The sequence below is a fragment of the Schistocerca serialis genome, chromosome 1, assembly GCF_023864345.2.
Source record: "Schistocerca serialis cubense isolate TAMUIC-IGC-003099 chromosome 1, iqSchSeri2.2, whole genome shotgun sequence".
Lineage (NCBI taxonomy): Eukaryota > Metazoa > Arthropoda > Insecta > Orthoptera > Acrididae > Schistocerca > Schistocerca serialis.
In genome coordinates, this window is record NC_064638.1 from 287,101,420 (window position 1) to 287,124,465 (window position 23,046).

The 23,046-nt window shown below is 44.8% G+C and overlaps 1 protein-coding gene across 1 annotated transcript in view; it reads right to left on the reverse strand.

Annotated features, from left to right (window-relative positions):
• The window catches only part of LOC126457304 (uncharacterized), a 99,853-nt gene that overhangs the window by 32,762 nt on the left and 44,045 nt on the right, over positions 1-23,046 (reverse strand). The window contains exon 3 of the mRNA XM_050093492.1: positions 11,597-11,787. Within this exon, the coding sequence (XP_049949449.1) occupies positions 11,597-11,787 (191 nt within the window). The remainder of the gene's footprint in view (positions 1-11,596; positions 11,788-23,046) is intronic.

The following is a 23,046-nucleotide window of genomic DNA, read 5'->3' on the forward strand; positions in this document are numbered from 1 at the left end:
ATTTCATTGACCGGAAAAATAGTTCATAATGCTGCGGAAAAAAAATTGGCACTAGGGAGTTTTGAACACGGCTCGCCTGCTTGCAGTCCATTCACTGTTTATATATTGCTTTTCTTTCCACAGTTCAGTACACCTTCTTCCTGTTTTCATGCTTGATCTGTGTTCAGTTTTTGACGGTCTATCCACTAGCCCGTTTTACCACTAAATCAGAGGGGGTGCCATGGGGAGTTCCCGTTGTCAGCGCCTCAAATGGATTGTTGTTGTTGTTGTTGTGGTCTTCAGGCCTGAGACTGGTTTGATGCAGCTCTCCATGCTACTCTATCCTGTGCAAGCTTCTTCATCTCCCAGTACTCACTGCAACCTACATCCTTCTGAATCTGTTTAGTGTATTCATCTCTTAGTCTCCCTCTACGATTTTTACCCTTCACGCTGCCCTCCAATACTAAATTTGTGATCCCTTGATGCCTCAGAACATGTCCTACCAACCGATCCCTTCTTCTTGTCAAGGTGTGCCACAAACTCCTCTTCTCCCCAATCCTATTCAATACCTCCTCATTAGTTATGTGATCTACCCATCTAATCTCCAGCATTATTCTGTAGCACCACATTTCGAAAGCTTCTATTCTCTTCTTGTCCAAACTATTTATCGTCCATGTTTCACTTCCATACATGGTTACACTCCACATAAATACTTTCAGAAACGACTTCCTGAGACTTAAATCTATACTCGGTGTTAAAGAATTTCTCTTCTTCAGAAACGCTTTCCTTGCCAGTGCCAGTTTACATTTTATATCCTCTCCACTTCGACCATCATCAGTTAATTTGCTCCCCAAATAGCAAAACTCCTTTACTACTTTAAGTGTCTCATTTCCTAATCTAATTCCCTCAGCATCACCCGACTTAATTAGACTTAATTTCATTATCCTCGTTTTGCTTTTGTTGATGTTCATCTTATATCCTCCCTTCAAGACACTGTCCATTCCGTTCAACTGCTCTTCTAAGTCCTGTGCTGTCTCTGACAGAATTACAATGTCATCGGCGAACCACGAAGTTTTTATTTCTTCTCCATGGATTTTAATACCTACTCCGAATTTTTCTTTTGGTTCCTTTACTGCTTGCTCAATATACAGATTGAATAACATCGGGGAGAGGCTACAACCCTGTCTCACTCCCTTCCCGACCACTGCTTCCCTTTCATGCCCCTCGACTCTTATAACTGCCATCTGGTTTCTCTACAAATTGTAAATAGTCTTTCGCTCCCTGTAGTTTACCCCTGCCACCTTCAGAATTTGAAAGAGATTATTGCAGTCAACAATATCAAAAGCTTTCTCCAAGTCTACAAATGCTAGAAATGTAGGTTTGCCTTTTCTTAATCTAGCTTCTAAGATAAGTCGTAGGGTCAGTATTACCTCACGTGTTCCAATATTTCTACGGAATCCAAACTGATCTTCCCCGAGGTCGGCTTCTACCAGTTTTTGCATTCATCTGTAAAGAATTCGCATTAGTATTTTGCAGCCGTGACTTATTAAAACTGATAGTTCGGTAATTTTCACATCTGTCAACACCTGCTTTCTTTGGGATTGGAATTATTATATTCTTCTTGAAGTCTGAGGGTATTTCGCCTGTCTCATACATTTTGATCACCAGTTGGTAGAGTTTTGTCACGACTGGCTCTCCCAAGGCTGTCAATAGTTCTAATGGAATGTTGTCTACTCCTGGGGCCTTGTTTCGACTTAGGTCTTTCAGTGCTCTATCAAATTATTCACACAGTATCATATCTCCCATTTCATCTTCATCTACCTCCTCTTCCCTTTCTATAACATTGCCCTCAAGTACATCGCCCTTGTATAGACCTTCTATACACTCCTTCCACCTTTCTGTTTTCCCTTCTTTGCTTAGAACTGGGTTTCCATCTGAGCTCTTGATATTCATACAAGTGGCTCTCTTTTCTCCAAAGTTCTCTTTAATTTTCCTGTAGGCAGTATCTATCTTACCCCTAGTGAGATAAGCCTCTACATCCTTACATTTGTCCTCTAGCCATGCCTGCTTAGCCATTTTGCACTTCCTGTCGATCTCATTTTTGAGACGTTTGTATTACTTTTTGCCTGCTTCGTTTACTGCATTTTTATATTTTCTCCTTTCATCAATTAAATTCAGGATTTCTACTAGCCCTCGTCTTTTTACCTACTTGATCCTCTGCTGCCTTCACTACTTCATCCCTCAAAGCTACCCATTCTTCTTCTACTGTATTTCTTTCCCCCATTCTTGTCAATTGTTCCCTTATGCTCTTCCTGAAACTCTGTAGAACCTCTGGTTTAGTCAGTTTATCCAGGTCCCATCTCCTTAAATTCCCATCTTTTTGCAGTTTCTTCAGTTTTAATCTACAGTTCATAACCATAAATTGTGGCCAGAGTCCACATCTGCCCCTGGAAATGTCTTACAATTTAAAAGCTGGTTCCTAAATCTCTGTCTTACCATTATATAATCTATCTGAAACCTGTCAGTATCTCCAGGCTTCTTCCATGTATATAACCTCCTTTTATGATTCTTGAACCAAGTGTTAGCTATGATTAAGTTGTGCTCTGTGTAAAATTCTACCAGGCGGCTTCCTCTTTCATTTCTTCCCCCAAATCCATATTCACCTACTACGTTTCCTTCCCTTGCTTTTCCTACTATCGAATTCCAGTCACCAATGACTATTAAATTTTCGTCTCCTTTCACCATCTGAATAACTTCTTTTATCGCATCATACATTTCTTCAATTTCTTCGTCATCTGCGGAGCTAGTTGGCATTTAGACTTGTACTACTGTCGTAGGCGTGGGCTTCGTGTCTATGTTGGCCACAATAATGCGTTCACTATGCTGTTTGTAGTAGCTTAACCGAACTCCTATTTTTTTATTCATTATTAAACCTACTCCTGCATTACCCCTATTTGATTTTGTATCTATAACCTTGTATTCACCTGACAAAAAGTCTTGTTCCTCCTGCCACCGAACTTCACTAATTCCCACTATATCTAACTTTAACCTATCCATTTCCCTTTTTAAATTTTCTGATCTGCCTGCCCGATTAATGGATCTGACATTCCACGCTCCGATCCGTAGAACGCCAGTTTTCTTTCTCCTGATAACGCCCGAAGATCCGAATAGGGGACTATTTTACCTCCGGAATATTTTACCCAAGAGGACGCCATCATCATTACCCGGGAAAAATTACGGCTGTAGTTTCCCCTTGCTTTCAGCCGTTCGCAGTACCTGCACAGTAAGGCCGTTTTGGTTATTGTTACAAGGCCAGATCAGTCAATCATCCAGACTGTTGGCCCTGCAACTACTGAAAAGGCTGCTGCCCCTCTTCAGGAACCACACGTTTGTCTGGCCTCTCAACAGATACCCCTCCGTTGTGGTTGCATCTACGGTACGGCTATCTGTATCGCTGAGGCACACGAGCCTCCCCACCAACGGCAAGGCCTATGGTTCATGGGGGGGGGGGGGGGCTCAAATGGATTACTGTATGATAAAATCCATAATATACTATAACTCACTCACAAAATAGGTTTAGTGAGAGTACATCTTTAATATATACTGACATCTGATCTAATTTTACTCCAGTAATAGTGAGTCAATCAGCATACCTGAGGAGTGTGCTATCATCTAGCGGGATTTGTACCGAGCAAATGAGGGTAAAAGTCTGCAACAGTGTGCTACTAACTCGTGACCCTGACGTAAACTTCTTGTTGAAAGGCAAGGGCTAGCTGTGCACATGTTGAACCATGCACATTATTTATCAATGCTTGTGCATTTGGCCCATAAGGCAATTACGTCACGCACGTTGCGCATGCGCAAAAGCAGGTGCAGTTCTGTGACCCAGTGCCAACCACCACGGATGAACTTTGGATCCATGTGAATGCAGCATGGATGGGTATACTACAGGCCGCCAATCACGCCTTATAAGCGTCGATGCCATCATGCATGGATCAACTTCTCATGGCCCATGGAGATTCTGTGACTACTAGGCAACAGGACAAATGCTGAACCGAGGTGACTGAAATGCTAATTATTTCTCCAGAGCACACTAATGTACATATCCTGTGAATATCAACGTTCTGTCTCTAGTCGTTCAGGGTGTCCTGTTTTTTTCTTTTCTCAACATGAGTGTATATTTCCAGACCAGAGATGAATGGAGAATCAGTCTAGCGACGATGCTAACCACAAATCATGAAATCCACAGATATAAGTGATTTTGTGAAAGGTGAGGTTGCTATGGTCCGCCACCTGAGAAAGAGAATCTCAGAAACGGAAAAGCTGGTCGGCTTTTCGCAAGCTACTGTCGTGAGTGTCTATGGCAAGTCGTTGAAGTATACTGAAATCATGAGTAGGTGACAAGCTGTTTTATGTCTACGCTTCATCGTAGAACATTGATGTCGGAGGCTTGCCCGCTCTCTAAAGCTCTCTCTGAGGAGGATATAACGACAGAGTGCAATACTGGTGCTGTGTTTCTCAACATTTTGCTCAGTACATTATGTCAAACTAGGGGCTTCTCAGCAGCCGATCCCTGTGTGTTCCCATGTTGACCCAGTAACAATGTCAGATACAACTGTAGTGGGCGCTGGATCATCGAAACTGGAGCATGGATCTATGGAAACGTGTCGCGTGGTGAGATGAATCACATTTCTTGATACACCAGGTCAGTGACCGTATCAGGATAAGCCGTCATTGCCCGCATCTCGTGGTCGTGCGGTAGCGTTCTCGCTTCCCACGCCCGGGTTCCCGGGTTCGATTCCCGGCGGGGTCAGGGATTTTCTCTGCCTCGTGATGGCTGGGTGTTGTGTGCTGTCCTTAGGTTAGTTCGGTTTAAGTAGTTCTAAGTTCTAGGGGACTGATGACCAAAGATGTTAAGTCCCATAGTGCTCAGAGCCATAAGCCGTCATCTGGACAAACGGCTGTTCGAAAGATGCATCACGCCACGGATGCAAACTGATGAGGGCAGTATTACGTGGACTTTCATCGCACCTGTGGTACTAATAAAAAAGAAGCAGCATGACAAGCCCTGAGCTATGTGAATGTTATTGCAGACCATGTCACCCCTTCACGCTCGATGTCTTCCCTGATGGCGATGGGATCTTCCATCTGGTTAACTGTCTATGTCACAAGGCCTGATTCTTGCTACAGTGTTTTGAGGAGCATTCCAGTTAATTCACGTTGACGTCATGGCCACAAAATACGTCTGATCTAAAGCCGATGAAACACATATGCGTTACTGTAGGGAGCCAGCTGCGCTCCTCAAACCTCCGATCCGTAATTTGGGAAATTGCCTGGTCTGTGCGTAGATATTTGGTGCTACGCCGAGCGGTCTGAGGCGCTGCAGTCATGGACTGTGCGGCTAGTCTCGGCGGAGGTTAGAGTCCTCCCTCGGGCGTGGGTGTGTGTGTTTGTCCTTAGGATAATTTAGGTTGAGTAGTGTGTAAGCTTAGGGACTGATGACCTTAGCAGTTAAGTCCCATAAGATTTCACACACATTTGAACATTTTTTTGATGCTACTTGTCTCGAGAAACCGACCGAGTCCTTGTCTTATCCATGTCACGTAGAATCTCTGACGTATTGTGTTCCAAATGTGGTCCACCATGCTAAAAGTTCATAATGTTGTGGCTCATCAGTGTATACAGGGGGTCCGAAACAGTCAGAAAAAATTATGAGGGGGTTGAAGGGTAGATTGTGCTGGGAAATAATTGTTGAGAAATAACTTCGAAGCCTTGCGCCGTTTCCGAACTAATTGGCATTGATGTTAGCCAACCAAGCCGTTGCGCGCACAAATTCAAGCGGCCCGCCAGATACAGTGACAATTGTTGTCATAGCGTAGATGATAGCGTACGAGACTGCTCAGTATTTGACTCGTGCTCAGTTCTTACTGTCGTTCCATCTCTAAGTTTTGTTTAGCTCTCTTGTTCAGTTTTAGAAAAACAAACGAAGTCCTCGTTTGGCGACGCCGTTCGTGGTGCTGTAGTTGAATTTGCTCACTGGCTAACTTCAGTGTTAATTGAATAGGAAACGTAGCAGCGTTGCTACGGAATATCATTGCCATGGACGGAGCTAGCGTAGTACGTATTTCTGCCGCTAGGCGTGTATAGAGCAACTCATTGCCGGTTCAGTGCCATCTGTATTCTCGACCTGGCTTGTTCTGCTCATCTACAGTGATTGTTTTTGCTAGCACTGTTTTGTTCTTGTTTCCTTTTTCATGATGGCAAGTTTAAGTGAACAACATGGAGCTGTAAAAATGGTACTGAAACTGTTTTAAAGTTGAAAACAGCCTGCCAAGATGACGCTATGGGAAAAACTTAAGTATACGACTGGTTTGCTCGATTAAAAAATGGCGACATGTCGATTGATGACAAACCTCTTTCTGGATGTCCATCAACTGCCCGAATCTACGAAAATAATGAAAAAATTCGAGAGCTTGTGCTCACAGACTGTCGACAGACAACTGATCAACTGTTAATTGGTCATCTTGGAGCTCGTCTTAGCGAATTTTAATGGAAGATTTGGGTATGAAAAGGGTTGCTGCCGAGTTTCTTCCTCGGGTTCTGACTGACAGTCAAAAGGAACGTCGAGGTGAAATATGTCGTGCTTTGAAACAACAGACTGAAACTGGTCTAGATTTTCTGTCTAAGGTCATTACTGGAGATGAGTCAGCCGGCCGATGTGGCCGTGCGGATCTAGGAGCTTCAGTCTGGAACCGCGTGACCGCTACGGTCGCATGTTCGAATCCTGCCTCAGGCATGGATGTGTGTGATGTCCTTAGGTTAGTTACGTTTAAGTAGTTCTAGGGGACTGATGACCGTAGATGTTAAGTCCTATAGTGCTCAGAGCCATTTTATTTGGTGATGAGTCATGGTGCTATGGTTACGACCCTGAAACAAATCAACAGTCAAGACAATGGAAGATGTCATCGTCACCCCATCCAAAAAATGTCAAGTCAAACCAAACATCAAAACAATGCTGATTTGCTTTTTTGATGGCAATGGCATAGTTCATTCAGAGTTTTTGCCCCCAGGTCAGACCGTCAATCAAATCTTTTATTTGGAAGTATTAAGAAGATTGCACAGCAGTGTTTGTAAAAGAAGACCCAATTTTTGCCAGACAGGAGACTGGTTCTTCGATCCCGGCAATGCATCTGCACACACAGCCATCTCTTGTTAGTTTTTGGCTAAAAATGGCTTGATCCTGGTGCCCCACGTACTTAGCTCGCCTGACCTGGCACCGTGCGACTTTTTCTTATTTCCATACATGAAAAAGGGCATGGAAGAACACCAATTTCACAGCACTGAAGAACAAAAAAACGTGGGAGGAGCTGTCAGCTATTTCTAAAGATTACTAAGAGGGTCACTCCAAAAGAAATGCACATTATTTTTTTAAAATCCATCTTTTATTCTACATGTTTGAAAGTTTTACAGTGTGTAGATACATCCTTTAGGAACAATATTTTCATTTCTCCACATAATTTTCATCCCTCACAACTGCATTACGCCATCTTGGAACCTGCGCATGTGTACCCGCACGGTAAAATTCTGAACCAACCTATTGGAGCCACTGTTTGGCAGTGTGCACAAGGGAGTCATCATCTTCAAACCTCGTTCCACGAAGAGAGTCTTTCAGTTTCCCAAAGAGACGATAGTCACATGGAGCCAGGTCAGGCCTGTAAGGCGGGTGTTTCAGTGTAGTCCATCCAAGTTTTGTGATCGCTTCCACGGTTTTTTGACTGACATATGGCCGTGCATTGTCGTGCAACAGCAAAACATACTGATTTTGCCTATGTGGTCGAACACGACTCAGTCGAGCTTGAATTTTCTTCAGTGTTGTCACATACGCATCAGAATTTATGGTGGTTCCACTTGGCATGATGTCCACAAGCGAGAGTCATTGTTTCTTTGTGAGTCACTGTCAACATCCTGGGAACCCACCTGGCACAAACCTTTTTTAACGCCAACAGTTTCAGTATTCTGCAAACACTTCCTTCCCCTATCCCAACGTAGCGTGACAATTTGTTCACTGTGATGTGTCTGTCAGCAGTCACGAGTTCGTTAACTCTCTGCACATTGTCTGGAGTGTGTGCAGTACGAGGCCTGCCGCTGAGCGGACAATCCTCAATATTGCCATGCCCACTTTCATCACGTAACCTGCTCGCCCACCGACTAACTGTACTGCAATCGACAGCAGCATCTCCGTACAACTTTTTCAACCTCTTGTGGATGTTTTCCACTGTCTCGTTTTCACAGCACAGGAATTCTATGCCAGCACGTTGCTTCTGTCGAACGTCAAGTGTAGCAGCCATGTTGTGACGGCGCCACTCACGGAAACAGGTTGAACTAAGTTTGAAAACAAACGGGAAGGATGTATCTACACACTGTAAAACTTTCACACATGCAGAATGAAAACTGTATTTTTCCTTTGGAGTGACCCTCGTACAAAAAATGCTTCGAGCAGTGGAAGCATTGGTGGGACAAATGGAGAGTATTTTGAAGCGGATAAGGTTGTTTTGTAAACAATTTGAAAATATATAGGTTTAAAAAATAATTTCGATTTTTTTTTTTTTTTTGGGTACCACCTCGTACAGGCGCCGTCTGTGGTCAGATAAACGAGCGCATCTATAGGCTTCGTCTGCATTTATGTTCAAGCACGCGTTTCTCGCGGTGTTTCCATATTTTTGTCCAACCCCTAGTTGAAAATAAACACTTCCCGGCGTGTCTGCGGACTGCGTCGCCACTCGTTCAGAAGGAACGCTACAGAAGGGTGTAATAAGCTCGTGAAAGATCGTTTGGGTGCTCCCTTATGACGTACAATGGCACCAGAAAATATTGGCACACGTGAGTATTTATCGTTGCTGGTTACAAACACCGCACCTTCCGGTACACAGCACATGTACGTGCTACCTCACATACCACACATTACAATTCTGCCCACAGTGCCTACCATTAACAAAGAAATGCAGTGTCAAGGGCAAACCTCTGCATACAAAAAGTATTGGCACAGAGCGTGGCTTCTGGGTATATTGCTGTGTTTTCAGGTACCAGAATGCCGTCTGCTGACACAATAGACACTGCGGGTTGTTGGCGGCCCAGTCGCTAGTATTTTGCTGTATTGCGCGATAGTGGTCAGCATGGGGCCGAAGAAGAAGGAACATTCAGTGGCGTTGCGTGAGAGAGTAGTATTGCTCCATTCACAAGGGAGAAGCTACCTACAAATTGGAGCAAAGGTGTCTGTTAGCTACACCACGGTAGGAGCCATCATTCATAAATATAAAGAGACTGTAACAACAGTGAATAAGTGTCGTCCTGGAATTCCAAAAGTGTTTACAACCTGAGAGCGTCGCCGTATCATCGCACTTGCTCGGAAGGAAGCTGCTACAAATGCAGCAACTATTGCTGAGGTTGTTCAGACAACGACGTCAAGACGGTTAGTGTTGAAACTATACGAAAGGTGTTGAATGAGACTGACATGCATGGATGTTCTCCCAGGAAAAAGCCATACATATCGGACATTAACCGGCAGAAACGCCTGCAATTTGCCAAGCACTACATCAGCAAGCCGATGGAGTTTTGGAACACTGTGATATTTGGCGACGAATCGAAGTTCAATGTGTTCGGAATTGATGCAAGAAAGACAGTTTGGCGCAAGCTGAATACGCACCTCGACATCAAACACATGCATCCCACAGTCAAACAGGGTGGGGGCGGTATCATGGTCTGGAGCTTATGGCGGCGTCCGGCGTTGGAAATCTAGCTGTAATCCACGGTACAATGGATCATATGAGATACATCGACGTTTTGCGAGGTAATTTACGCGCTAGTGCACAGACATTGGGTCTTACTGGGGTGTTTCATTTCCAGCAAGACAAAGACCCAAAACATACCACCATGAAAACCCGGGAGTGGTTACTGTACAATGCCCCCAGAAGGGTTCTAACACCACCTCAGAACCCTGATTTGTACCCCACTGCGAACCTTTGGGCTCATCTTGACACACAAAGCAGAAAAAGGCGTCCGTCCGGTAAAAACGACTTAGAGAAAGTGCTCCTGGAAGAATGGTCGAAAATTACCCCTGATATCACCTCTGCTATTCCTGATCTATATAAATGACCTGGGTGACAATCTGAGCAGTTATCTTAGGTTGTTCGCAGATGATGCTGTAATTTACCGTCTAGTAAGGTCATCCCAAGACCAGTATCAGTTGCAAAGCGATTTAGAAAAGATTGCTGTATGGTGTGGCAAGTGGCAGTTGACGCTAAATAACGAAAAGTATGAGGTGATCCACATGAGTTCCAAAAGAAATCCGTTGGAATTCGATTACTCGATAAATAGTACAATTCTCAAGGCTGTCAATTCAACTAAGTACCTGGGTGTTAAAATTACGAACAACTTCAGTAGGAAAGACCACATAGATAATATCGTGGGGAAGGCGAGCGAAAGGTTGCGTTTCATTGGCAGGACACTTAGAAGATGCAACAAGTCCACTAAAGAGACAGCTTACACTACACTCGTTCGTCCTCTGTTAGAATATTGCTGCGCTGTGTGGGATCCTTACCAGGTGGGATTGACGGAGGACATCGAAAGGGTGCAAAAAAGGGCAGCTCGTTTTGTATTATCACGTAATAGGGGAGAGAAGTCCGCCCCGGTAGCTGAGTGGTCAGCGTGACAGTCTGTCAATCCTAAGGGCCCGGGTTCGATTCCCGGCTGGGACGGAGATTTTATCCGCTCAGGGACTGGGTGTTGTGTTGTCCTAATCATCATCATTTCATCCCCATCGACGCGCAGGTCGCCGAAGTGGCGTCAAATCGAAAGACCTGCACCAGGCGAACGGTCTACCCGACGGGAGGCCCTAGCCACACGACATTTCCATTATAGGGGAGAGAGTGTGGCAGATATGATACGCGAGTTGGGATGGAAGTCATTAAAGCAAAGACGCTTTTCGCCTCGGCGAGATCTATTTACGAAATTTCAGTCACCAACTTTCTCTTCCGAATGCGAAAATATTTTGTTGAGCCCAACCTACATAGGTAGGAATGATCATCAAAATAAAATAAGAGAAATCAGAGCTCGAACATAAAGGTTTAGGTGCTCGTTTTACCCGCGCGCTGTTCGGGAGTGGAATGGTAGGGAGATAGTATGATTGTGGTTGGGTGAACTCTCTGCCAAGCACTTAAATATGAATTGCAGAATAATCATGTAGATGTAGATGAATTTGATACAAAGCATTGCTAGGCATTTACTTGCTGTTATAGATGCTAAGGGGATGCACACTAGCTATTAGAAGGTGAACATCAATGAAGAAAGCGAACACACTGTCCGATTGATACGCGTGCGCCAATACTTTTTTGGATGCAGAAGAGCGATGTTTATTTTCATAAAACTGTATGTTACTTTACGGACAGGTGATTTGGACATATTTGTAACCTATGTAATATAAGGTGGCACGTGTCTGGGATCTGTTCTGAAATATATGTTTCGTTTAACCTACAACCACTAAAATGTAACTGTGGCAATACATTTTTGGTGTGATTGTAGCTGGGTATACAGCGGACTGACTGCAGCGTGCTACACTCACCGGCGGCAAGCCCCTGCCGACGAGCACCTGCGCGTGGTAATCCATTGTCGCGCCCTGGGCGATGGCGCAGCCTTCTTGTCCCACGCATGTGCCATCCACGCCCGAACAGGTGCACGAAGTCACAGTGGCCGGCAGCTGCACTGTGTTCATCACGAAGTACACGTCATTCTGCACGCTGTTTGAGGCAGACTCTGAAAAGAGAATAGATCTGCTCTATTTGACTCATTAGACGACAGACGTATCTTGGGATATGGATACCTTTGCAAGCCATACAGGTAATGATCATCTTTTGGCTGTAAGAATTTTAGAACCAGGTATACAGAAGCATCAGAGCATTAAAAATCAATGGCCCCCACTCAACAATTGCTGGTTACCTACACTACTGGCCATTAAAATTGCTACACCATGAAGAAACGCAAATGATAAACGGGTATTCATTGGACAAATATATTATACTAGAACTGACATGTGATTACATTTTCACGCAATTTGGGTGCATCGATCCTGAGAAATCAGTTCCCAAAACAACCACCTCTGGCCGTAATAACGGCCTTGATACGCCTGGGCATTGAGTCAGAGCTTAGATGGCGTGTACAGGTACAGCTGCCCATGCAGCTTCAACACGATACCACAGTTCATCAAGAGTAGTGACTGGCGTATTATGACAAGCCAGTTGCTCGGCCACCATTGACCAGACATTTTCAATTGGTGAGAGATCTGGAGAATGTTCTGGCCAGGACAGCAGTCGAACATTTTGTGTATCCAGAAATGCCCCTACAGGACCTGCAACATGCGGTCGTGCATTATCCTACTGAAATGTAGGGTTTCGCAGGGATCGAATGAAGGGTAGAGCCACGGGTCGTAACACATCTGAAATGTAACGTCCATTGTTCAAAGTGCCGTCAATGCGAACAAGAGGTGACCGAGACGTGTAACCAATGGCACCCCATACCTTCCCGCCGGGTGATACGCCAGTATGGCGATGACGAATACACGCTTCCAATGTGCGTTCACCGCGATGTCGCCAAATACGGATGCGACCATCATGATGCTGTAAACAGAACCTGGATTCATCCGAAAAAGTGACGTGCACCCAGGTTTGTCGTTGAGTACACCATTGCAGGCGCTCCTGTCTCTGATGCAGCGTCAACGGTAACCGCAGCCATGGTCTCCGAGCTGATAGTCCATGCTGCTGCAAACGTCGTCAAACTGTTCGTGCAGATGGTTGTTGTCTTGAAAACGTCCCCATCTGCTGATTCAGGGATCGAGACGAGGCTGCACGATCCGTTACAGCCATGCGGATAAGATGCCTGTCATCTCGACTGTTAGTGATACGAGGCCGTTGGGATCCAGCACGGCGTTCCCTATTACCCTCCTGAACCCACCGATTCCATATTCTGCTAACAGTCATTAGATCTCGACCAATGCGAGCAGCAATGTCGCGATACGATAAACCGCGATCGCGATAAGCTGCAATTCGACCTTTATCAAAGTCGGAAACGTGATGGTACGCATTTCTCCTCCTTACACGAGGCATCACAACAACGTTTCACCAGGCAACGTCGGTCAACTGCTGTTTGTGTATTAGAAATCGGTTGGAAACTTTCCTCATGTCAGCACGTTGTAGGTGTCGCCACCGGCGCCAACCTTGTGTGAATGCTCTGAAAAGCTAATCATTTTCATATCACAGCATTCTCTTCCTGTCGGTTAAATTTCGCGTCTATAGCAGGTCATCTTCGTGGTGTAGCAACAATTGGCCAGTCGTGTAATAGTTCTCAGTCACCACCCAACGAAACTAACGTAAAAAACTAGCAACACCCTGTATCAAAAGCTCACAATAGAAGAGAATTATCACATCCAAAAATCAATGCTCCAGGCAGAAAAGTGCTAAAAGAATATACATATCCATGCAATACAACGCTATTTTCCAGAGTAGAACTGTGTAAATGCACCCTCCGCCCCCCCCCCCCAAAAAAACAGCATATGGTTACCATCGATATCAAATTCGACTCCCTCTCCTCCTAACTGCCTCTCCACCGCTCTCTCTCTCTCTCTCTCTCTCTCTCTCTCTCTCTCTCTCACACACACACACACACACACACACACACACACACACACACACATACAAGTTAAACATCTGACATTGTCAACATGTAAGCATAGAATTGTATCGTTGACAATCGATAGTCGCCTCTCTGCCGAGCGCAGAGCAACAGTGGGGAGTCGTGGCGTAACTTTCGTGGAGCACGGTCAGAGTGTTGTGTTGATGCCGGGGTAGCAGTACGTGTCTTACAAATTATGGTGAAGTAATCGATAAAGTTTGCCACGCAAGTTTTGCCTTTAATTTCAGTGTTCATGACGCAGTATCAATGTTTATCGAAAAGGTGATGTTTCTCGGTTTCGTGTGTCGTGTCAGGAGAACAACAATCAACCGCGTCGCGACGGTTACGGAAAAATAATTTGGACTGGTATGATCCTAATTGCAAGTTCTAAGTGAAAGAAACACGTCGTTTTGAATGGCTGAATATCACGAGCGCAGGTACTTTCACGTTCGTATATCGTACCCGAAATTTTATGGAGCATCTGCGTCGCGATTCGATCACGCGCACGATCGTGTTATAAACTATTGAATTGTTCGGTACTGTTGTAAGAACTGTGCCAATCGTCGACTGATAGAACATCCGTTGAGCAATGATTATTTTGTGGTCTATGCACCGCGTTTTGCATTGGATGCCAACATTTAGACAGCAACCTTATACGTCACAACGGACGCGTACTTGGAGTACAAATATTGATCACGTCCATTGTGGAATAATGTTAATTGTAAACAGTGCAGCCCAACCCTGTGCGAGTGTTTAACAGTGAATTCTACAAGATCAACTTGGTATTGTTGATGTGAGTGGCTCCTCTCCGTGCTAGACAATAGTGTTTACAGAACACATAATACCAGGCAGTGCACAGAGCAACAGATCAACTGCCGCAGGAAGGATCAGGTACGTTGGTTTAGGCACACGGTCGTTAAGTATCCAGCCCCGTTCCTGTGTCAAGGGAGTGTTGTACAGTCTCGAGTGCTAAAGGCTAGCCTTTATTAGTTCTGCATATTAACCCACTTTCCTCCCGGGCGTGTTACAAACGACACTTTGAAGTCGCGCACCACTTTCGAAACGAACGCGAAACGAAGCAAATGAACAAACTGCTTATTGGCTCCTGTCTCGGGTTCTTCGGCCGATGTTCATCTAATGATTTTACTGACGTTTCGCCAGCACGAGTGGCTGGCATTGTCAAAGATTCACCTTCATTGCCGGTGGTGAACTGGAGCCGAGCTTTTTTTTATTCTTATTTTTTTTTTTTATACTATTCATTTCCGCTCCTAAAGGGAGGCGGATGGGCCTTATTGCTCTAATGGGGCCAGAGATGAGGGTATTTCTTTTGCTTTTTTTTACTTAGGTTGAACTTATTGCTAACTTACATACTAATTACAGTTTTTCTTAAGTAGCTTTTGTGTAGCTTTTAATAATACATAATTGTTTTGTTAACTTAGAGACTAATTACAATTTTTCAAAAAATAAATAAATAACTAGTTACTGTTTTTCGTTAGTAATTTCGTTTTTGTTTGTCTTTACATTATCTTATAAACTAGTAACATTTTACTTAATATGGAAATTTAGAATTTTGATAGTATCTTATTGAGTTACTTTGTACCAATGGCCTGAGTGAGGATGGGAATGGGTTAACAATTGTGTGATTGTGTGGACTGCTTTGATGTGGCTTTACAACGACTTAATTTATATTTTTATTTGGGCTCAAGCCACTGTACGCGATGCGTAATGGGTCTTGTTGCGTTGTTGCTAGGGCGCCAGTGGTAGCGGAGTTGTTTTGCTGTTTTGGTTACAGTCGACTTGGGCGGGTTTATGGTGGTGGGCGGTCGGGGTTCAGCGCCTGGAGGTGGGGAGGGGTGGGAGTGTCGTTGGTCTGTATGTGTAGTTGTCTTGCATGCTCGTGTTGGTGTATTGTGTCAGGGAAGGTGTGGAGGGTGTTGTTTATGATTGTTCTGGGTGGGTAGGTGTATTTGTGTTTGGGTTTGTTTCTGTGTCGGGTTCTGTGGGTGTATATTGTGTGTAGGTCCGGTTGGGAGGTGAGGGTGGTTTTCCCATAGCGGGCTCTCAGGTTGGCTAGTCTTGATTGAATAGGTGTTAGTTTTGCTTCCTCAAAGACCTCTTGTCTGGGGGTGGAGGGGGGGGGGGGAGTCGAAGGATGCTGCGTAAGATACGTCTCTCAGTGCGGTTGATTCTTTCGGCTTGGATTCTGGAGACGCAGGCGAGGGGCGCTGCCACATATTCGAATAGTGGGCGGATGAACGTTTTGTAAGTATTTATAGCAGTCTTGTCGTTACAGCCTATGAATTTGCCTTGTATTCGCCTTATGAGGGATTGGCGTTGTCGGACTGTGTTCAAGGTCTCCCTTACATGGTTGCTCAGGTTCAGGTATTTGTCTAGATGGACGCCTAGGTATTTGGCATGGGCCGACACCATCACCCAGTATTCAGTAGGTGACACCCTCACCAGCCCCCATCTACCCATCCTCTTCAGCACCACTGCCATTAATCCCCCTCCCCCAGCTCCCACTTCCCGAACGATAAAACTCTACAGCAAAGCTGACTGGTCAAAGGAGACCATCAATAATAACCTGCTAGCCCCACTAGCCATCACCGGCACTGACGACCTTAATCACATCAATGACAAAATAATAGATACCATCAACACAGCCATCGACGCAGCCATCCCCACCAAAACTATCCCCTTCTTCAAACCGCACTTACCCCCGAAATTCTCAGACAGACCCGAGAAAAAAGAAAGCTCTACCGCGAAATCAACAAAGACAGAAACCCCGACCTTAAAACAATTTGGAACAGACTGAACAACGAAATTAAGCGCCTCACCTCTGAACACCGACAAAAACAATGGGACGAAACCTGCTCCAAACTTGACTACAGACAAAGACGCAAATTTTGGAACAATTACAAGACACTCACAGGACAAAACACTGACAGGACCTTCAAACTAAACATAGACAACTCCCCCACCACTGACGCCACCCAAATAGCAGAAGCCTTCAAAACCGTCTTAGAAGATATCCGCAAATTTCCACAGGACCCCCTCTTCAACGAACCATTCCACCACACAGTCGCCACAGAACTCGATCTACTACTCGTCTCCCCTACAGCCCCTTCAGAAGAAGACACTAAACTTCAGAATGCAATCACTGAGAGAGAAGTAAAAAAGGCCATCTTCTCAGGCAGGAATTCAGCCCCTGGCGAAAACAGAATACAGCGACTACACCTCCGCAACTGCCCCCTCAACACCTCAACACCATCATCCCCCTCCTCACCCTCCTTTTCAACTTCTGCCTTTCCCACAACACCATCCCCACAGCTTAGAAGTCCGCTAAAGTCATCATGATCCCCAAACCAGGAAACCCAAATCCTACCGCCCCATATTCTTCCTTGATGTCCTCCATAAGACCTTTGAGAGAATAATTACAGACATACTCACACACTATACTGACAAACTCCAACTCATCCCTCACCTCCAGTCTGGCTTCCGCAAACTCCACTCCACCAATGATCCTCTTCTCCGACTCACTTCAGACATCACAAGACACCAGAACCTTGGACAGTGCACGCCCACTGTCTTCCTGGATATCGAGCGGGCATTCGACAAAATCTGGCATGATGGAATTTTATACAAACTGCTAAAGATAAGCTTCCCACCCCAGACAGTACGACTAATCCAAACTCTCCTACACGACAGACGCTGCCAAATCCACATCAACCAAACCACTTCATCCTCCTTTGCCCCCGAAGCAGGAGTAGCTCAGGGCGGGATTATCTCACCCCTGCTCTACTCCCTTTACAGCATCGACATCCCCACCCAGACAAGAACAACACAACAACTATACGCAGACGACACAGCCTATTGGAAATCAGGACCCTCGACAAACACTATCAACAACCAGACAGCGACCTACCTTACCAAACTACAAGACTGGATGCGACAGTGGCGCATTAAACCCAACCCCACCAACACCCAACTCATCCTTTTCAAACACCGAAACATCCACAACAAGACCAACCGAAACCCTGACCACATCTCCCTCACGCTGTGGGGCACCCAGCTCATCCCCGAGCTCGCGGCCGCAGACTATATGTACCTGGCGTGCCAACGTCCGAGGGCTTCTCCGCAGTCATTTCCGGTGCGGTTCTCCTCTTGCTACCTGCGACGGTCGTTCGCTGCAGTACTGGAACCAGGATCTGTTTACCTCAAGATTTTCCTCTTTCTTGTTTAAACTATTCGCGTATCGATAACCGACACACACACACCGATACCTGCAAAAAATATCACACCACCACCCGAGCCAGAAAAGAGGCATGATTAATACGCTCGTAACGAGAGCAGGGCGAATATGTGAGCCGCAGCACCTCAGACGAGAAATGCAACACCTGGAAAGTGTTCTGAGGAGCACTCCACAAATTATATTAGAAGTGTAACAGAGCCAGACACTCGGCGAAGTAAGGAATCAGAAAAAGAAATGTCGGGTACGGCCTTTCTGCCATACATTCCCAGAGCGACGGACAGAATCGGCCGTATATTGCGCAGACATGGCGTAAAGACGATTTTCAAACAGAAAAAAAAAGATCAAAGAGTGTTTTAGATCGGCGAAGGAGAAAAGGGACCCACTTGCAGTGTCGGGAATATACCGTATACCATGCACATGCAAAAACGTTTATGTCGGAATGACTGGACGATCAATTAACACAAGGATCAAAGAGCATAAGCGACATTGCAGATTGGGGCAGGTGGAGAAATCGGCCGTCGCAGAGTACGCACTGATTGAGACCGACCTCGTAATAAAATTCGCCGACACGGAAAATCTGGCTGCAGAGAAGCACTATCACACGCGCTTGTTCAGATAAGCTGTAGAAATAGAAAAACACGCGATCAGTTTCAACAAGAAAGAAGAAAGCCTTAAAGTAAACGGATCCTGGCTTCCTGTACTGCAGCGAACGACCGTCGCAGGTAGCAAGACGAGAACCGCACCGGAAATGACCGCGGAGAAGCCATCGGACGTTGGCGCGCCAGGTACATATACAGCGTGTTACAAAAAGGTAGGGCCAAACTTTCAGGAAACATTCCTCACACACAAAGAAAGAAAATATGTTATGTGGACATGTGTCCGGAAACGCTTACTTTCCATGTTAGAGCTCATTTTATTACTTCTCTTCAAATCACATTAATCATGGAATGGAAACACACAGCAACAGAACGTACCAGCGTGACTTCAAACACTTTGTTACAGGAAATGTTCAAAATGTCCTACGTTAGCGAGGATACATGCATCCACCCTCCGTCGCATGGAATCCCTGATGCGCTGATGCAGCCCTGGAGAATGGCGTATTGTATCACAGCCGTCCATAATACGAGCACGAAGAGTCTCTACATTTGGTACCAGGGTTGCGTAGACAAGAGCTTTCAAATGCCCCCATAAATGAAAGTCAAGAGGGTTGAGGTCAGGAGAGCGTGGAGGCCATGGAATTGGTCCGCCTCTACTAATCCATCGGTCACCGAATCTGTTGTTGAGAAGCGTACGAACACTTCGACTGAAATGTGCAGGAGCTCCATCGTGCATGAACCACATGTTGTGTCGTACTTGTAAAGGCACATGTTCTAGCATCACAGGTAGAGTATCCCGTATGAAATCATGATAACGTGCTCCATTGAGCGTAGGTGGAAGAACATGGGACCTAATCAAGGCATCACCAACAACGCCTGCCCAAACGTTCACAGAAAATCTGTGTTAATGACGTGATTGCACAATTGCGTGCGGATTCTCGTCAGCCCACACATGTTGCTTGCGAAAATTTACAATTTGATCACGTTGGAATGAAGCCTCAACCGTAAAGAGAACACTTGCACTGAAATGAGGATTGACACATTGTTGGATGAACCATTCACAGAAGTGTACCCGTGGAGGCCAATCAGCTGCTGATAGTGCCTGCACACGCTGTACATGGTACGGAAACAACTGGTTCTCCCGTAGCACTCTCCAACGTTACCTTGTATAGCAGCAACTTCTCTGACGCTGACATTAGGGTTATCGTCAACTGCACGAAGAATTGCCTCGTCCATTGCAGGTGTCCTCGTCGTTCTAGGTCTTCCCCAGTCGCGAGTCATAGGCTGGAATGTTCCGTGCTCCCTAAGACGCCGATCAATTGCTTCGAACGTCTTCCTATCAGGACACCTTCGTTCTGGAAATCTGTCTCGATACAAACGTACCGCGCCACGGCTATTGCCCCGTGATGATCCATACATCAAATGGGCATCTGCCAACTCCGCATTTGTAAACATTGCACTGACTGCAAAACCACGTTCGTGATGAACACTAACCTATTGATGCTACGCACTGATGTGCTTGATGCTAGTACTGTAGAGCAATGAGTCGCATGTCAACACAAGCACCAAAGTCAACATTACCTTCCCTCAATTGGGCCAACTGGCGGTGAATCGAGGAAGTACAGTACATACTGACGAAACTAAAATGAGCTCTAACATGGAAATTAAGCGTTACCGGACACATGTCCACATAACATCTTTTCTTTATTTGTGTGTGAGGAATATTTCCCGAAAGTTTGGCCGTACCTTTTTGTAACACCCTGTAGTCTGCGGCCGAGAGCTCGGCTTCAGTTCACCACCGGCAATGGAGGGAGGGTGAAGCTTTGACAATGTCAGCCACTCGTGCTGGCGAAACGTCAGTAAAATCATTAGATGGATGTCGGCCGAAGAACCCGAGGCAGGAGCCAATAGGCAGTTTGTCAAGAAGTGGCCACGAAAGCCTTAACAATTTTGAAGCAAATGAACATCACACATATGTAACAACACGTGAAATTAAGGCGAAACTTCGTGCTTTGCTGATTAAATTATATCAAATCATTGTGTAACTGTAAGAAATGATGACAGCAAAAGAAATAAGCGCATTAACACGTCATAAACAAGAGAAGCAAGAACTCAATATCAAAAGACCCGTAAGTAACGTGCTAAACATTGCTATATAAAGCGATTCTCTGTCTGAAATGGACAAAAACAGTAAAATTGGAAACATCTTATTGCTTTACAGATGAAAATCTGTAAAATGTGTAACAGACGTAAAACTGCCATAATACACAACTGACAGTCCCATGTGACGCATGCGAACAAATATATAACTGTATTATTCCCAAATTTAGTATCCTAGACCTAAATCTTCCAACATAGCGTGACTGAATAACATATAAAACCTGAACGTGACTGCGTTCTATACGTAATCTAATGCAAAACATTTGACACTTTTGTTCATAGAAATACCTTACAGCCAAAAATTCATAAAACCCACATAGGAGGTTAACATGTAATAAGATTTTTTCAGAAAGAAAATAAAGAATAATCCCACTCAAGATAGCACATAAAAAATGCTGAAACATGTTTAGGTAATAACAAAACTATAAAACAGCATCTTGCAGAAAGAAGAATTTGTCTCCAAATAATGATCGTGTGGCAAACAATTACATTCACTCTTATTGGCTGTTATACCCGGGTAGCATTCGGCCCTTGGAAAAATATCGTCCATAGAATTCCAAAGATATCTAAGGCAAATGAATGCGGGAACTATCGTGCAATGAGCTTAACAGCTCATGCTTCGAAGTTGCTGACAAGAGTAATTTACAGAAAAATGCAAAAGGAAGTTGAGGGTCTGTTAAATGAAGACAAATTTGACTTTAAGAACGGTAAAGGCACAAGAGAGATTGTCCTAACTTTCCGATGGATAATCGACTCAAGATTTAAGAAATATCAAGACACGTGCTTTGGAATAGTTCAGTTAGAAAAAAATTATGACGTAAAACTGTTCTCAGAAAACTAGATATAAGGTATACATGAAGACGTATAACACACCATATAGAGGGTGTCACAGAAGGAATGGTCAATGTCTACGGATACGACAGGAACAATCTTTCGCGTGAAACGTGTAGTAAACATGGGCTCTGAAAAGCATACTTTACGAGCTATAAATACTTTTTCATCTTCGATACTCCGAAATATATCTCTTCCACTGCTGGCTCTTTGCTTCCAATATTTTGAGAAGTGCTAGTATGAGCCAAAACAAGACAAAAAGACCGGTAAACATGGGGTCTAAAGTGTGTACCGTAAGAACTAAGAGCACTACTTTATCTTCGCTGCTGTGAAACATATCTTCTACTCAACAAGTGTTCATAGCTCTCAAGACATGCATTTTAGAGCCTAAGATTACTAAACTATTTTTTTGTTTTGGGCCATACTGTCTCATCCAAAAACATGGAAAGCACAGGGCTTGGAGTAGGAGATGTTTGTTTGAAAGTATGGAAGATGAATTAGTGATGGTAACTCTTAAGCTATGCGTTTTAGAGATCGTGTGTACTTGACTTTTTTGCTTCGAATGATCGTTCCCGTCATATCATTGAATATTGAAAATTCTTCACGGGACACGCTGTATACAAGAACCAAGAGGGACCAATAAAAAGGCCGGCCGAGATGGCCGAGCGGTTCTAGGCGCTATAATCTGAAACCGCGCGACCGCTACGGTCGCAGGTTCGAATCCTGCCTCGGGCATGGATGTGTGTGATGTCCTTAGGTTCGTTAGTTTAAGTAGTTCTAAGTTCTAGGGGACTGATGACCTCAGAAGTTAAGTCCCATAGTGCTCAGAGCCATTTTTTTTTTTTTTTTTTTTTTTGGCAGTAAGAAGGGAAGACTAAGACCGAAGCGCTCGGATTGAAAACAAAATAAGGAATGAATACAAGCTATCTTCCCTACTGTTCATTCTGTGTACCGAAGAAGCAATGGAGGAGAAAAAGGTTGAATCACGGGTGATTACGCTACTGGCCATTACAATTGCTACACCGCGAAGATGACCTGCTATAGACGCGAAATTTAACCGACAGGAAGAGAATGCTGTGATATGAAAATGATTAGCTTTTCAGAGCATTCACACAGCGTTGGTGCCGTTCGCGACACCTACAACGTGATGACATGAGGAAAGTTTCCAACCAAATGGTCCAAATGGCTCTGAGCACTATGGGACTCAACTGCTGTGGTCATCAGTCCCCTAGAACTTAGAACTACTTAAACCTAACTAACCTAAGGACATCACACACATCCATGCCCGAGGCAGGATTCGAACCTGCGACCGTAGCAAAAGTTTCCAACCGATTTCTCATACACAAACAGCAGTTGACCGACGTTGCCTGGTGAAACGTTGTTGTGATGCCTCGTGTAAGGAGGAGAAATGCGTACCATCACGTTTCCGACTTAAAGGTCGGATTGCAGCCTATCGCGATCGCGGTTTATCGTATCGCGACATTGCTACTCGCATTGGTCGAGATCTAA